The sequence below is a fragment of the Pinus tabuliformis genome, chromosome 5_1, assembly GCF_031772625.1.
Source record: "Pinus tabuliformis cultivar Carrire ecotype Pingquan chromosome 5_1, CPIR1, whole genome shotgun sequence".
In the NCBI taxonomy this organism is placed as follows: Eukaryota; Viridiplantae; Streptophyta; class Pinopsida; order Pinales; family Pinaceae; genus Pinus; species Pinus tabuliformis.
Window position 1 is genome coordinate 520,629,237 of NC_142305.1, and position 17,613 is coordinate 520,646,849.

General features: G+C 35.1%; 1 protein-coding gene and 1 pseudogene across 1 annotated transcript; one reads left to right on the forward strand and one right to left on the reverse strand.

Moving 5' to 3' along the window:
• The first annotated feature begins 4,167 nt into the window (after positions 1-4,167).
• On the forward strand, positions 4,168-9,922 carry LOC149165787 (cyclin-dependent kinases regulatory subunit 1-like). The gene is made up of 3 exons (XM_089431199.1): positions 4,168-4,217; positions 8,472-8,535; positions 9,785-9,922. Exons 1-3 carry the CDS (start codon positions 4,168-4,170, stop codon positions 9,920-9,922), a joined length of 252 nt encoding a protein of 83 aa, XP_089287325.1.
• Positions 4,387-6,138, reverse strand: LOC149165788 (glycosyltransferase family 92 protein At1g27200 pseudogene; annotated as a pseudogene).
• Positions 9,923-17,613: the final 7,691 nt, after the last annotated feature.

Here is a 17,613-nt window from a genome sequence, read left to right on the forward strand (position 1 = left end):
TGTTCCACGAACAGGACCCGGAGCACAACCTGGCATAAAATCGCTTGTTAAAAACAAGGAGAATCAAGAAGCAGATAGAGTCAAGGTGAGGTGCATTTTCTAGAGCGACTTACCTCTAAGCATCACCAAAACCAATCCATTTTGGCAGCCAATGTGTGATGCTATTGTTGTTGTGGGCCCAGGGTACAAAAGTGCCACATATGAGGAGTTGCGGGGGCCAATTCTTCAAGCAGAAAAGCAGGACATCAACTCTAGATTAGCGGAGTTGAAAAATACATGGGAAGTTACTGGATGCACAGTGATGTATGATGGTTGGACAGATAGGAAGGGTAGGACCCTTCTAAATTTCTTGGTACATTGTCCTAAAGGTACCATGTTTATTAAATCATTGGATGCATCAAAACATATAAAAAATGCAGCGACGATATGTGAGTTGTTATATGGGTTCATTCGGGAGATTGGTGTGCAGAATGTGGTGCAAGTCATAACAGACAATGTAGCTAATTATGTGTCTACAGAAAAAATGCTTATGGAGAGGCATCCCACATTGTTCTGGACTCCGTGTGCAGCACATTGTCTCGATTTGTTTCTTGAGGATATGCGGAAACTCTCCTTCATCAAGGAGGCGGTTGATATGGCTAGGAGCATCCCCAAAGTTTATTTATAACCATGCTTTTGTTCTTAGCCTCATGAGGACATTCACTAGAAACAAGGAGTTGCGGCATCCTGCCATCACACATTTTGCCACAACCTTTATTACTCTTCAGTTTTTGCTTCAATGTCAATTCGAGTTGAAGCAAATGTTTGTGTCTGATGATTGGCGTAATTGTAGATACAAAAGGAGACATGACAGAAAAGCCATTGCAAAAATGGTGTACTCTGAGACATTTTGGCATGGAGTAGAAGAAACATGTGCAGTTAGTGAACCTATAGTAAAGGCTCTTAGATTGGTGGATGGGGAGAAACCTGCAATGGCTTATTTGTATGAGGGCATGGATAGGGCCAAGGAGGCCATTCGTTCCTATTAAAAAGACAAGGGTTCTGTTGGCCTTGATAGGCAGATAATGTTATGGGATGTGATTGATAGTCGGTGGACAGGGATGCTTCATCGACCCATTCATGCAGCAGCACTCTTCCTCAACCCCGCATTTTCATACAAATGCAACTTTGATTTTGATGGCGAGGTGATGGAAGGGCTCCATTCCTGTATTCAGAGGATGGTACCCAATCCTGAGCTTCGTAGCAAAATCAATCACGAGATACAGTCTTATCGGGATTGTGTTGTCCTATTTGGCTTTGATGATGCTATTAGGGAAATGACACTCTTCATGCCACGTAAGTGACAATTCATCACTCATTAGAAATTAGAATTTTCAATTTAGAATTTCCTTACTTATAATTCTATTTTTTTTTAAATTCAATTATGTAACTTTTATTTGAAAGTTTAATTATCTTTTAAGTTTTTGAATTTTTTATTTCATTATTTTGTTGTAGATATTTGGTGGTGAAGCTATGGTGCAAGGGCACCAAATTTGTAGAAATTGGCCATACGAATCTTGAGTCAAACATGTAGCTCTTCAAGGTGGAGCGCAATTGGATTGTGTTTCAGAAAATACATGCCAAAAAGTGCAACAGGTATAACTTTGAGCTCAAGCTTTCAGTTGAGCAATTACACTTATTGTAATTTTTAATTTTTAATTTATGATCTTCAAGTGTCAAGAGTCAAGATTCAAGACTCATTACTTTTTTTGACACTCTTACAGGTTGGAGTTCGCACGCCTCAACGATTTGGTGTATGTGCATTACAACATCCGACTTCGAGTGAGTCAAATAAAATCACCAAGGGATCTAGATGCCATTTCCTTAGACAATATTGATGTATTGTCTCCGTGGAGGGTGGAGTCTGAGGAGCCCATCTTGGAGGAGTCACCTTCATGGTTAGAGCGAGTGGCAGATGATCCATTGGAATAGGGGCAACAAGAGGAGGACTCGGAGTCGGAGGAGCAGCAGCACTCAGAGGAGAAGCAGGAGGAGGAGGAGGAGGACACTGCGGGAGCATCAGCATCAACACCATCTGCTATAGATATAGGAGAGCATAGCCCCATACCTAGCACTCATTATTTGACATTAGGTGCAGAGGCAGGGTCAGGGCCTTCTACTACTAGGGGCAGGCCTGGCAAACAGCCCATCATGTTTTCCCGTAAAAGGGGGAGAGGGCAGTGATTTCAGATAGATAGCTGCTAGTTTTATTTGTTATGCTACATATAACTCATGATGATGAGATACTTTTATATATGTGATGTTATTTTGTATTGGTTCTCCACATTTGAGTCCTTGAATGGACAATTATCAGGGATCAGCAGGATTTGGTATCACCTTTGATGTATCCTTTCTATTTGACATCATATATATCAGTGTTTTCTTCATATTTATGTGCCAATGTGTTTATTTCATGTTCTTATTGCTTTATATGTTTAAAAATCTGAAAAAAATGAATATATTATGCATTTTTTATGCTTGCTGATATTTGCCGATATTTTCGCCAATATTGGGCCGATAAGATATTTTCTAGACCCTCGCCGATATTTTCCTGATACCGATATTATCAACACCTGATAGAGATATACTTTTATTATATTAGGCTATATAATAGAGATATAGTTCAATATAATAGAGATGAGATGTAGTTTAATATAATAGAGATATAATATAAAGTAAAAATAAATACGGGTGGGACTACTTGCAAATTGATTCCAAATACCAAAATTCTAGAGGCCGAGTTGGTGATGGGACTTGCATTCTTATTGCTTTTGTCCTCCTACAATACGGGCGGGTGGGACTACTTGCAAATTGATTCCAAATACCAAAATTCTAGAGGCCAGAGTTGGTGATGGGACTTGCATTCTTATTGCTTTTGTCCTCCTACAATACTGGCGTATGGGTGACGCCTCCACAGATTTGAAAATAAAATAAAAAATAAAAATAATTTCATGTTATTTATTCACGATATTAATTTATGAAATGGGAAACCATGACATTGGTTCTTGGTATTTATGTGGAATATAGTTTGGCATTGATTCATGGTATTCATGTGGAATATAGAAACCATGACATTGGTTCATGGTATTTATGTGGAATATAGTTTGGCATTGATTCATGGTATTCATGTGGAATATAGCGTATTTAAAGAGATAAATTAGACTAGCCTAAATTTATCTTAACTCAAGATTTACCAAATTCATGGCATTTATGTAGAATATAGTCTGGCATTGATTCATGGTATTCATGTGGAATATAACATATTTAAAGAGATAAATTAAACCAACCTAAATTAATCTTCCCTCAGGGTTTGCCACGTACGGAAACAAATCAAATCTAATAAAATGTAAACTTCTTAAAAAAAAAAGAAAGAAAGAAAGACTTCTCAAACATTTAGTAAATCCTAAATTAAAATAAATAATTTAATTATGCCACAAGGCATTTCCTTTTGAAAGGAATTGCCCCAGCCGATGCCGTGTCTTATTGTTGACCGTGGATTTGTGGTGTTAGACGATTAAACAAAGTTTGATCGTTGATCGTTGGAAGCCGAACGATTGAAAGCTTGATCGTTGGAAGCCGAATGATTGAAAGCTTGATCGTTGGAAGCCAAACAATTGAAAGCTTGATCGTTGATCGTTGATCGTTGGAAGCCGAACGATTAAAAGGAGTTTACTTGTCATTCTCCTGTTGTATTCCTTCTGCCCTTGCGAGCTTCTTAGTTTATTCCTCGTTAAGTTCGTCATTTTGACCTTTTACGCGCCATCTCATTCGCCCAATCTCAAGTTCTCGCTCACTAATTTTCGGTTCAAAGGTTTTATTAGAGCTTTCCACAGCTGTTTGCAGGGCATTAACTAACCCTTTACCCACATTTTTCGGATCTACAAAAAGCCTATTTAAATTTCTGTATTTCAGGCTCTGAATTGATCACGGTAGAACAGATTCCTTCATTTTATATATTTAATCAGGCTTTACGGGGATTACTTCTGGGTTTATCGTTATTTTGTCTTAAATGCTAGTCCCCGTTATCTGGGTAAAAATACTGTATCGTTTAATTGCAATTTGAATCATTGGCCCTTATTTCCTTTCTTTGGGTTCAGATCATTCAAGCCTTTAGTTCGCTTGACCAGGATGCCTCAAATTGAGTACTCGGATAAATACATTGATGATACTTATGAATACAGCTTTGTAACTCAGAGCTTGCGCTTTTTTTTTGTTAAATAAAATATTTGTTTTGCTTTTGGCTGGATGGTGGACTTTCAGATCCACTCAACGAACCGCATACTACATCTATCATTGACAACCTCCTATTGATTTAACCTTATACATACATACAATTGCAGTTGCCCTCTATTGCCACTGTAATTTGGAGCCTGGTTCTTTATTATTCAAAGAAAACGCTCTACCTGTAAACTCCTTCAATGCATTGTCATTCACTTGGCAGAACATATTCTCCCATTCATGGGGTTTGATGGCCCTGTTGCCAAGGCCTGGAGCTCGATCTTGGGACACAACATTCCTAGACTCTTTCCAATCCACGACATACGCAGACACCCTCCTCCGAAACTTAGCCTTGAATTCACTCCAAGCCTGGTACTTGTAGTGATTGATCACTGTCCTCTGGGCCTTCACATACACTGTTTTGTATGCCTTCTTCAACTGAAAGCGGTGTATTACATTGAGCAACTTAGGAGAGGCAGCTTCTAAAAGAAGTATGGATTTGTAGCGCTTCAGCTTCCTTTCCCTGCAAGTGTACCCTTGAGTAACCCCTCTCTGCGGGTGCTCCCGGAGGCCCGAGGGTCCAAAATTTTTGCATCTCAAAGAAATTTGCCCTGTCAATGCAGCCCTCGGTTTACTAAGATTTATTACTAATCGCCTCAGAGCTGCTTTTGATGCAGTATTCTTTAATGGGTACCCAATATTGGCATTGGCCTTGAGTTGCTTTAGCCACGAAGGAGAAAATACAAACTCAACGTCAGTGTACATCATCCATTGACACTTCTGTTTGGCCATGAGAGCACAGTGTGAGAATCCAGATTCCTGTGTCTTGGCCCATGGCCATGGATGCCTGCTTACCTTGTAATTTTCTAACAATAACCCTTCAACAGTTTCTGCCAGATCGTCTTCATTGTTGTTATCGTACAGAAAGAAGTGTTCCACACCCAGATGAAATGGTAGATAACCTATTCTCTTATGTATTTTGCAACGTTGAACACCATGGTGCAGGCACAGAGTAGTCTCATTTTCTGTGCATTATCTTGAGTACTATTTTTTCTTGAATGATGAGATGGCGGGATTTCATAATAAGCGACGGAAGGAATGGATTTCCCATGGATTCGAAGAGTGGTTTCGGAGGCAATGAGTTGATAACCAACTGATTCATTGGGATGCTCGCATCTAAAGACTTCTTGTGCAGAGTGTGACCATAGTTTCAATAGTATTGTTGAATATGCAGCATAGATATTTGGTTTCAATGTTCAGTCCTTGTCTATTGTTAATCCCTTTGGCAAATACAACAATATCCCTCTCTGTGGCCAAGCTCTCATATACCATATAATCCCATTTGATGGGTCTAGAATGATCAAAGTAACCCAATTTTGCTGTGATGATCTCTGGTAAATCTTAGCTATAATTAGTTGTGTCCACTAGGGCAACTGATGTTGCAGACCAGTGGGTTGCAAGGGGAGGAGCCTGGCATCTGACTGCAGCTCGTGGTTGGGTAGAATATCCAAATTGTAAATACTCGATGGAATTCACTGGTGTATGGATTTGTTGCGAGAATGAACAGCTGGGGGATGATTTGTGGGATATCAGATTGGAGTTTGCAGAAGACAGGCGTACTAAGAAGAGGACTTCCTCAGGAAGAAATACAATGTCTTGGATGAAGGAACTCCTGTTGGTTTGATTGGTTAGCAACAGGGGACAGCTCTTTGTGAATTTTTCAGCCTGTGGTTTATACATATTGGGTTCTTTCTCCATTAAGCTTTCTTGCAGGCTTCCATATTGAAAAAAAGAAACATTCCTTGACCATGTCTTGGTATTAACCCGGTATGATTTAACTGCAGAGCCAAGAACAAAGTATCTATTAGCTACAAAATCCATTCTACTATTCAACATTTTACAAACATCTATGCATCAAGAATTAATGCCCAGAAAAATGGGGCTCTGCAACAACCTTGTAAAAATGAGGGTAATAAGTTGTTTCTGGCTGTCTACATCAACATATGCAGCTTAACAAAGCCACCGAAATTCATATTTTACTTGTTCAGGATTGTACTGTATAGATCAACATTCAAGAAGATAGTAATTATATATACCTTGGAAGATGAGATCTGAGACGGTTGCGCCTGCAATGACGAAAACCAGAAAAACTAGGAGAAGAAGAAGGAACCCAGAATTTCTATTGCCGATTCTCGAGAAAACAGATCCATTTGATGCCCATAATAGTTTGTAGTCTGTAAAATCATTGTTTATTAATGATTCCTTACTAGTACTTCTGCGGTTTCTGGACATTATTGCTGTATCTTTAACAACAGCAACTTGCAAGGTGTCAGAGTTGTTCCGCTGCTGCACTGTACCAGAGCTTTTCTTTCAGAATGAAGTGCTACAAGAAATAACGCAACTATAAATAATACAGAGCACAGACACAGGGGGCATGGAAGAAGTTGCCATTGAAAATCGATAAATTGTGCATCGACGGTGAGTAACCTGAGAAATCTGAGTGGAGCTGTGCCTGAAGTATCCGGAGACTAAAGTTAATCGAAAATCATTTTTGTTGTCTGAAGTAGAATTTTCTTTTTCCTATTTTTAACGAAAATTCAATGGTAAAATTTTGGATTTAAATTTATTTCAAATTTGATTGATAAACTGTTCTAAATATTTTATTAAAAATATATATATTAAATTTTATAATATTAAGAAACATTTCAATACATGGTTTTTAGTGTAACATTAAAATTTGGAAAGATTGAAATTAAAAGAAAAATAAATCAATACATTATCTACCTAAAATGAAGATTAAATGTCACCTCGTCAACTTTATAAGCCGAGATTTTTGTTCTAGTGTCATTTTCTAAGCCAAAACCCAAAAAAGTCAATGAATTTTAAAAGGTTCTAGAATTCATCTTAATAAATTGGAAATTAATTTTAAAACAAGTTTTTAATATCTATTTTTTCATTTTTTTTATTAAAAAAAGCAAAATAAATAGTAAATTATTCACTAATATATATTTAAAATTTATCAAAATAAATAATAAATAATGTTGAATTAAAATTGAATATAAATATAATTAAATTAAAAATATTTTTTTTTTTCAATATTAATATAAAAAATTAAATAAAAAAATTATATTAAAAAATAGCGTTTCCCTTTGAAATGAATTGCCCCAGTCGACGCCGTGTCCTATTGTTGACCGTGGATTTGTGGTGTTAGATGATTGAACGAAGTTTGATCGTTGATCGTTGGGCAAAATGATAGTTTCATCTCTCAGATACCTAGTTTATATGGGGTTAGGTGCATTCTTCAAATATTGTAATACTTTTCATGTGTGGATTTATATGATGGGGTTAGGTTATGTTGCGCACATACAGAGGCTTGGTCATGTACTCACTTTCTGTCTTTTTCTATGGAATAGACGTATGCTTAATAATCAACACTATCAAACCGTGTTAGTGATGCCTATCATGAATTTACATGTATTCTTAGTTGTAGAATAGGCCTTAAGCCAAGGGCAGACCCTGCGTCCAATTTTGTGCTTTTCATTCTTTGTTTGACAAGCCTTTGTTTTTAGACCTGCTTGATTTCTGTCAAGTGAAAATAAGAACCTCACAGTCAGTATATAAAAGGATGTAATGTCAAATATCTTAATAAAATTGAAGGAATCGTTGCCCATGATATCTGGAATTTATTAAGAAATTTGCTTTTGCCGAGCTAAAGGATCGACGACCGTTCCAATCCTGCAATCATATCTGTTAACTTCAAAATCTCCTTATAAGATGTATTCGAAATTCTCTGTCATCATGGCCCTCCACCCAAGAGAACCTATTGATGTCTAGATTGAAGGTTTTCCATGAATTTATGTAGGTCCCTAGAATGCGAAGTAATTAAATAAATGCAGAGAAGGAGACGATGTGTCCACGTTGTTCTTACATTGCAAATAATTTCTTGGAAGTTTGGACATATATTAAATAAATGCCCGATAACTGCTTTTGGTCAGTTACAATCATATGCATATCAAAGTTTCTTTGAGATAATGCATATTAAAGTTTCTTTGAGATAATGCATATTAAAGTTTCTTTGAGATATTTATAGTTTTATCTTTGACTGTGGGTATGCTTGATTGCTGGCTATCTAGGTGGTGAGTTGAATATCTGTAATTAGGGTTTTATTTAACCCAAATGGATTATTTTGATGATTGGGCATTATGTGTCATCTCCAGACATGTGGTTCTCCCTTCGGAAATTGCCAGATTGCTTCCCAAGAACCGACTTCTCAATGAAGTAAGCACCGCATTTTTGTTCTCAAATGCTATTTTCAATGCAAATGCATCTGTTCTGCCAACTTCCCTATGTGGTAATGAGCACCTAGTTTGTTTTCAAATGCCATTTTTAATGCAAATGCATCTGTTTTGCCAACTTCCCAATGTGTAATCAGCACCTAATTTCTTTTCAAATGCCATTTTTAATGCGACAGAGAACAAACTTACTCCAAACACTTAAGCGATAAAAGCAACACAAGATTTCAAGTATTCAAACCGTGTTAGTGATGCCTGTCATGAATTAACATGTATTCTTAGTCGTGGAATAGGCCTTAAGCCAGGGGCAGACCCTGCATCCAATTTTGAGCTTTTCATTCTTTGTTGGATAAGCCTTTGGTTTTAGACCTGCTTGATTTCTGTCAAGTGAAAATAAGAACCTCACAGTCAGTATATAAAAGGATGTAATGTCAAATATCTTAATAAAATTGAAGGAATCATTGCCCATGATATCTGGAATTTATTAAGAAATTTGCTTTTGTCAAGCTGAAGGATCGACGACCGTTCCAATCCCGCAATCATATCTGTTAACTTCAAAATCTCCTTATAAGATGTATTTGAAATTCTTTGTCATCATGGCCCTCCACCCAAGACAACCTATTGATGTCTAGATTGAAGGATTTCCATGAATTTATGTAGGTCCCTTTAAAGTTAGAATTCCATGTAATTAAATAAATGCAAAGAAGGAGACGATGTGTCCACGTTGTTCTTACATTGCAAATCATTTCCTGGAAGTTTGGACATTTATTAAATAAATGCCTGATCACTGCTTTTGGTCAGTTACAATCAGATGCATATCAAAGTTTCTTTGAGATATTTATAGTTTTATCTTTGAGTGTGGGTATGCTTGATTGTTGGTTGTCTAGGTGGTGATTTGAATATCTGTAATTAGGGTTTTATTTCACCCAAATGGATTATTTTGATGATTGGGCGTTATGTGTCATCCCCTGACATGTGGTTCTCCCTCCGGACACTGCCAAATTGCTTCCCAAGAACTGACTTCTCAAATGAGGTAAGCACCGCATTTTTGTTCTCAAATGCTATTTTTAATGCAAATGCATCTATTTTGCCAACTTCCCAATTTGGTAATCAACACCTAGTTTGTTTTCAAATGCCATTTTTAATGCGATAATCTGTTTGTTTGTTTTATTTTTTATTTTATTATTATAAACATATTAATAATTTTAACCAAATTGATATTGTTTTTGGTATAGAACGAATGGCGAGCCATTGGAGTTCAGCAGTCTCGTGGATGGGTGCACTATGCCATTTATCGTCCTGAGCCACACATCATGTTATTAAGAAGACCTTTGAATTACCAGCAAAACCAGCAGCAACAGGCTGGGGCTTAATCTCAACCTATGGGTCTGAAAGCCCATTGAGTTCTATTGTGGGCAAAGCGGGGGCTCAATCTCAACCTATGGATCTGAAAGCCCAATGAGTTTTATTGTGGGCAAAGCGGACTGGCCTGTCTGATGTGCTCAATTTTGAATGATTGATTGGATTTTATTATATAAATAATTGAGAGAAACGAAGAATAATAATTTGTATAATTTGATTAAGGATTTATTTTATTTTAGGCAATTTATTGACTAGGTTTGATTTGAATGATTGAATTATTATAATATTTATTATTTTGAATCAAAATATAATTCTTTCAATTTAACATTTCTATGGGTCTCTCTTTGCACCTTTTGGGGCAATTGCTAGTTATATTAAGTTACTTGAAAAATCAGTCTCCTACAATGTATTTTAGGTATCAGAGGAGGGAAACGGTTATTTCCATTGATTGAGGAATCATTTAGGCAATTTCAATCTTGTAGAAAAGATTCGTGTTGGTTCAGCCTAGGCTCGAAACTTTTTCGTTGTCATCTAATTAATGAATGCATTAGATTGACCATAACAAAATATCAATTTCCAAAGGACACATAACTAACTATTGCAATTGTAACTCATTATCATCCACCCTTGCTTTCAACAATGTCCATTCACATGTCGCTATTGTTCTCCACTCTATACCTTACGGCGTTTCCTTTACAACATAAAGTGCAAATACTAGTTTTAATACTACTCAAATTTAATAATCTGAGTGCCTAGATGCCAAAGATTATTCCAATTCAGAAATCTTGCTGTGGTCAGTATTGTAAATACATTTGTTGCCACTGTTCCTTCTAAAACTGTAGCCATCGCCATGTGTAAATTGCTGCCAGGGTTAAAGCATTACAGTATCACGTACGAATCAGGGAACGTCTTTTCCAGAATAGGGTTTCAATATTATTCCCACCATGATCGGTTCTGATACTGAGACAAGTGACTGACGTAGGGGGTACTGCCACCAAAGTTGTCCGGCTTTGCAGAATGGTAAAGCGAGTACCTGAACTGAATAGGAAACACAGTAAAAATTTACACTTGACAGGCATGCATATAAACCAAGTACAAAGCTAAAATACGAAAAGTAAATGGTAGGGCAAAAGCTAAAATACGAAAAGCAAAAGCATGCCTGACATACTATCCTGCAGCAAAATAAGAAACGTTCAAATCTCATAGAAGAAAGTAATGGTTCTGCAGATAATGGTGCAGGTGTACGCCAAATAAGAAACATTTATCCCTCAAAGTAAAGAGTAATAGTTCTGCATATAATGGCGAAGGTGTACCTTGGAATCTTTAGATCGTTTCAATAAAGTTGGAAAGGTCTGAATGTATTTTTAATATTTATTTTCCTGTGGATTAATAATATTTACAATTAAATTACATAAGAAAAGTAAAGGATAATGGCACTTGGATGTGAAATATATAAGTTTAAATTAGAAAAATAAACCAGGATAGGCATAATTATAATTGTCATGTGATAAAACCAAAAAAGATTTATGTTTAAATTTAGAAACTAAATCATAAGATACATAATTATCATGTGATGAAACCAAAAAAGATTTATGTTTAAATTTAAAAACTAAATTAGGATAGACATAATTACCATGTCATGAAACGAAGAAAGGTTTATGTCCTGATTGGTAGCGTGGGACATTTTTATTTGGGTAAATATTTTTTTGTGATTAAGTACATATGGCCTTTTTTTTTTTTGGAAATATATAATTTAAAAATGATTATATATATATATATATATATATTATAATTCATATATATATATATTATTTTGCTAATTCAAGTAACAGTATATATATATATATATATATTGCTAATTCAAGTTACAGTTTATAGAGTTTATTTTAGGGGTAAGTTAAGTTTTGCTCTGGTGAGTTGTATGTAAAAGTTTTGGAGGTTTTTTGAAGTTTTAAATGGCCGTTTTGGGGTCAAAACTTTGCAAAAAAAAAAATCTGGCTTTTAGTGTTGCACTACACTTTGAGAGCTTTCTAATGAAGTTAAGATCACTCCAATTGATGTTTTTATACTAAAGCTAAACTTCTTTCAAGTTGACCTTTTTTGTTGACCACTATGATATTGAGTGGATGTTATGTCAGCACACATAGTCACACATGTGGAGCTAGTGGCATGCATACTTTCAACAAGATTCTAGAGGGTCCAAAACCCTAAACCTAATCAGGATTTGAGGCATGCAAAAGCCTAACCCTAATCCCAAACACTATTAGGACACATTAAAATAATGGGTTACTCGAAAAGAAATGATTCATTCTAATTGTATTTTTTATTGTTCCATAGTGAAGTAGAGCATTTAGAAATAAGATATTCAAATAGAACAAAGAAAATAGAAGTGATTCCATTCTAATTGTATTTTTTGTTATTCCATAGTGGAGTAGAGAATTTAGAAGTGAGATATTCAAATAGAACAAAGAAAATATAAGATCATGTAGCAGGCATATTAGTCACAATCTCTATGAAAAATCCACACTGAGTACTTATTTTTTAATTTGCATTTCATAACTAAGAAGAAAAGACTAGAGCATAGGCCCCACTTTCTAGTTTGGTTTTGTCAAGGTACATCATGAGTTCATTATATGGATGATGTATTATTTGCTTAACTTCTTTAGTTTTAGTTTCAAGCATTCTAGTATTTTCCATACATTAAGCAAGTAGAATTAAGTGTACATCTTAAAGTAGAGTAATATGAAATAATAGATTGCAGAAACTTGTTAGATCTATTGTGGCGAGCTACTCTAGTGGAATATTCAAGGTTGTGTACAAATAAAAAATAACTAATTGGACACTAGAGTAATCCCCTCATAATGTTTAACTTAGTGAAGAAACAACCGATGTTTAAAACTCACAATCCTTGATCATGATGAGGTGTTAACAGACTCATAAGCTCACATTTGAGGTTCCTTATTTAGAGTTGTAATCCCTGAGAAATAAAAATGTTTCACATGAAACATTTTGAAACTAGAGTGTGTCCATCTTAACATTCCATCTATAAAGTAAGAAGGATCATAAAAAGAATGAGATGCAAACCTCTTAATGCTTACAACATCTCATGTTAAGAGAGATCTATGTTGGTGTGTATGCGATGATATTATGTTCGACATCTACACACACACACGCACAAAAGACAAGATTTGTTCAACCAATTGTCATTGATGTTGCTAGGTATCTTATTATTTTCATGTTAGTAGGCACTAGTTCAAGTTTTGTTGCGTAAGGCACAATAGTCTATATTGATGGGATTACTAGGAATATCATCCACAAATGAAGGTAAACATAACTTGAGTTTCCCTACAAAGTTCTATTTGGAATATGTATTTTATATTTTTTTTTAAGTAGGGATAACATTGAATATTTATTCATTATTATTATTTTATTATTTTTGAACACCAATTATCAATTCAACCTTAGGCATGAACATTACACATATTGTTCATACTAGGTTATGAAATGCACCTCTTGGCATAAAAAACAATGAGGGATGTGTGTTAAATTCTCATAATGATGTGAAATAATAGTGTTCAAAACAAATTCCATAGAAGATGACCAGAAATCATGATGACGTTGAGAATGGTTTGGTGGAGAAGCAATTAGGGACAGTATTGAAGATTAAGAAAAGAACCTCAAACAATGAAACAAAGGGACCTAACCACACACTTTGAGGGCTCAATAAGTGCTCCAAACACCACTTGGTCTTCCCATGGTCACAAGTGCAAAGAAGCAAAAAAATCTATTCTGTTAATAATTACCAAGAAGGAATAGTTATTATGATCAATCAACATGAGTGATCAAGAATGTGAGATTATACTGTGGATGAACTAAGTTGACAAGAAGTCATTAAAACTTTGCTCAAATATTTCCATGATTATTCATCAAAGAAATGACAATAAACCTTGATATAATATATTGATCTATACTTTCAATATATATAGAGAGGGAAAGATTATACCAATTAGTGTGGTGTTATGAATATCAATCCTTAAATGAAGAGTGAGAAAAAAACATCTCACTAAAGATAAAATATGTAAATGCACAATGTAATTTTAATTAAATAAAGACTATAAAATATAATAACAATGAAATAATGTAAAAATTACTCAAAGTCATAATTTTATTTTTTATTATATAATTAATAAAAATATCATATTAATTCTAGTTCTTGTAAATGAAAAATAATTAAAAAATATAAAAACTTGTATCTACAAATGAACTCAAACAATATCTAAAATCTATCCCATTAATCCTATTCCATACCTTAACCATTTTTACAAATTCCATCCATGTACAACCCATCCAATAAAACCGTGCCTTCCAAATCACAGGAACAATACTCAAGCCAATAATCCATTAAAAATGATATCTTTAAATATAATTTGAACTTAAAATGATATCTTAAAATTGTGCCTTCCAAATCACAACACTACTCAAGCCAATAGTCCATTAAAAATGATATCTTTAAATATAATTTCTAGCGAGTGTTAAGTATTTCTTCATTCTCTATTATTTTTTTCAAAAACACTTGAGTAGCAGCAATTTTGTTTTCTCTACATTTCATTCAGATAAATTGTTTATCTATTAACTAGTTTGTCATATTTCTTAAAAGCACAAAATGAAAAATTATGATTATATTGATGCAATCCTCCAAATGACCTTAGTACAACTTAATTCGCTTTGTTTTTAGATAAGTTCTTATTCAAGTTCTGCAAAATATGAATACTCTTGCCCTTCTCATCTAAATTCTCATGTACGAGATCATAATATAATAATGGTTCAAAATATGATATTAATAAAAAGTAGATACGCTGTCATCCCAAACTACAACAACATCTTCATGATACCAGGTAATAAATTTTGCAATTAACTAACTTATTCTTTAAGTTTGTCATTGATATCATTTTTTTGTTCGATCAAATTGCTTTTATTAATTTCTCAAAATTTTACATATAATTTGCAATGGAATTTTTCCTCTCTCAGTCTCACTCTAACCGAATTTGTTGGTCAGGAGAGATAGACAAAAGCTAGAAACAAAATGCCAAAAACTAGAACTATGACATGATGGAGATACACTTAAGCGCTAAAATACATAGAGAACACATACTTGACCAGTCAGTGTTATGGATTACAAGGGTAAACCAGGGCTTGCCTAGCTAGACGAGGATCGTGAGGACTAGGTTCCCCATGAGCATGGAACTCCAAATAATCATTTTAGCCTTCAATTCTATCCAGGCTCTTCATGTTGTGTAGTTTGCTTCTACGAACTGAATCAAATTTGTTCAACATCACCCACTGGTTATGCTATAAATCATTCATGGAGGTGATTAATTCATTTCTATCGTCTTGTCACTACTATTGCAATTCAACTAGGCTCGCTGTGACACTGTGAAGTTGTCTAGCTATAGACTCCAGGGAGGGTGATTCATTTATGGGACCAGGAGTAAGATCGATTTCCCAAACCAACTCACCATCCAAGACCACCTCCAAACCCCCCTCACCTTGCCCTGCACCCTCCCTTCCTTTATGCTCTGCCCCTTCTCCAAGGGGAGCCCGCAAACCCTCACACAACCCTGTTTCATATACATGACTCCCACAGTGACTTTCTACCAAAATTTGAACCCATGACTCCCTATGGAGTCACGATAGATTACAACCAACTCCCTACTGAGATGAAGCATGGATTTTATCCCTCGACCAACCACACAGAACCAAAATATTGCTATAAGAGGCCCTCTTGGAATCCAATACCTCTGTTAGAGCACAGAGACTGGCACCACCTGAGGATGAATCTCTTGACTAACATCCCACACACACAACGGGTTCCAGAAGTCACCCTCCAAGTTAATCTACGAAGGAGTCGCCAAAACAAAACAAAAGCCACAAATTTTAATTCCCTCCCCAGAATTCTAGAGATTACCATAAGTAAACACCCACATAGGCAAGAGACCCACCCCCTAGCACCATTAAAAGCCACAGGTCACCAATGGGAGGAGATGAAAGCTCGACCACTTACCCAACACACAGGACTTTGGGAGCTGAACCAGAGCTTGTTCACCACAAAGCAGAGCCATGTCCACATTTTCCACACCACAACAAGCCACTCTCCCGCACTAGGGTCCCAAATCCAAATTTTCCTCTGCATAACCGCAACCTAACTTCATTCCCTCCCCTTGACATATAGAATTCTGCTCATAGTGCACCAAAGAGTGGGCTTGCACATGTAAACCTCCTGTGCATACTTGTCTATGACTTCACCACCTTTAGTTGCTCCAATAACCTGCCAAAACAATCACACAATGAAAGTCCCTATTTCCAATTGAACACCCATTGATATCTCGAAGGATCCTGGCACCTAGTTGCCTAAGTCCCACTTGGCATGAGGGATCATAATTATGTCTTATCAGAACTCCCTTAGACGGCATACCTCCCCACCTCGAAAATTTAATACGCTTTAATCATTCAACCCATTGGGGTAAGTTTACCAATAATACCATTATTTAAATGTAAATCAATAGTGTTATTTAAGTGTAAATCAATAGTACCATTATTTAACTATAAAGCTTTGCATTAATATCTTAAAAACATTAGTGCATTATCATGTTTATCATTGATTTTTTATATCATCATTACTTTTATCTCATGGTTTATTTAAATTAATTTTCCCTTTTATCCAGAAATAAATAAATAAATATCCATAAAAAACAATATAAATATAATACAATGATGAAAAATTGTATTTTACCACATATTCAATTTCAACAAATTGTTGAAACCTTATCTAGAGAACTGAAAAATGATCCCTTATGTTGAAGTTATTTTCAAATCATTAAAACTCCTTCACATAAATAATTAAACACATTTTTAGTAAAAACTTTAATAATAAAACCATAAGATACCAGTAAGGGAGTGCATTTAGAAGTGTTTACAATACACATTAATAAATTTAAAACTTTAAAAGAATGAAAAAAATAGTTTCATTTTTCCGTACAAGCATGTTAAATACATAATCTAATATAGTAATAAAGTGATTACATATTTTTTTTAAAGTAAAAATTAGATAAGTTTATATTAAATTTGTGCCCGGCCACAATAAACAAACATGGAGTTTTGAATAGTTTCATTTAATAGGACTTTTAAAAAGAAACTAAAAAACTAACTTCCTCCCAATATGGTAGGGAGGGAAAAGTTCTATGACTAAATTCTTGGGATTTTCTTCTTATTGTTTCATGGGAGTAGGAGTAAATTTTGACAAATTTTTTACACAAGAAAAATGCAAAAAGAAAACATTTCTATAAAATGCTAGAAGATGACCTACTGTTTGACTCATGAGAGACAAAACAATTCCTAGGACCATAGTTCTTTCTACTATGATTCTTCATGCTTTTTGTTTCCAGTGTTCTAATATAATTCTTCCTGCTTCTTGTTGCTGATGAGGAGGAACACTTCTTTTTAAATAGAAGCGAATAATAAGGAGAAGAAGAAGAGAATTTTCTCTCATCCACCATGCTAATTTCTTTACCTTTTAGTGGAGAAGGATCCTTTGGAGAATATTTTTCTACTCTAGAAGTTTTCTTTGGAGAATCCTTATCTGAGCCTTCAACTTTTTGATTGAGAGGGACCTTTGGAACATGAATCTTCTTGGGAACTGACTAAT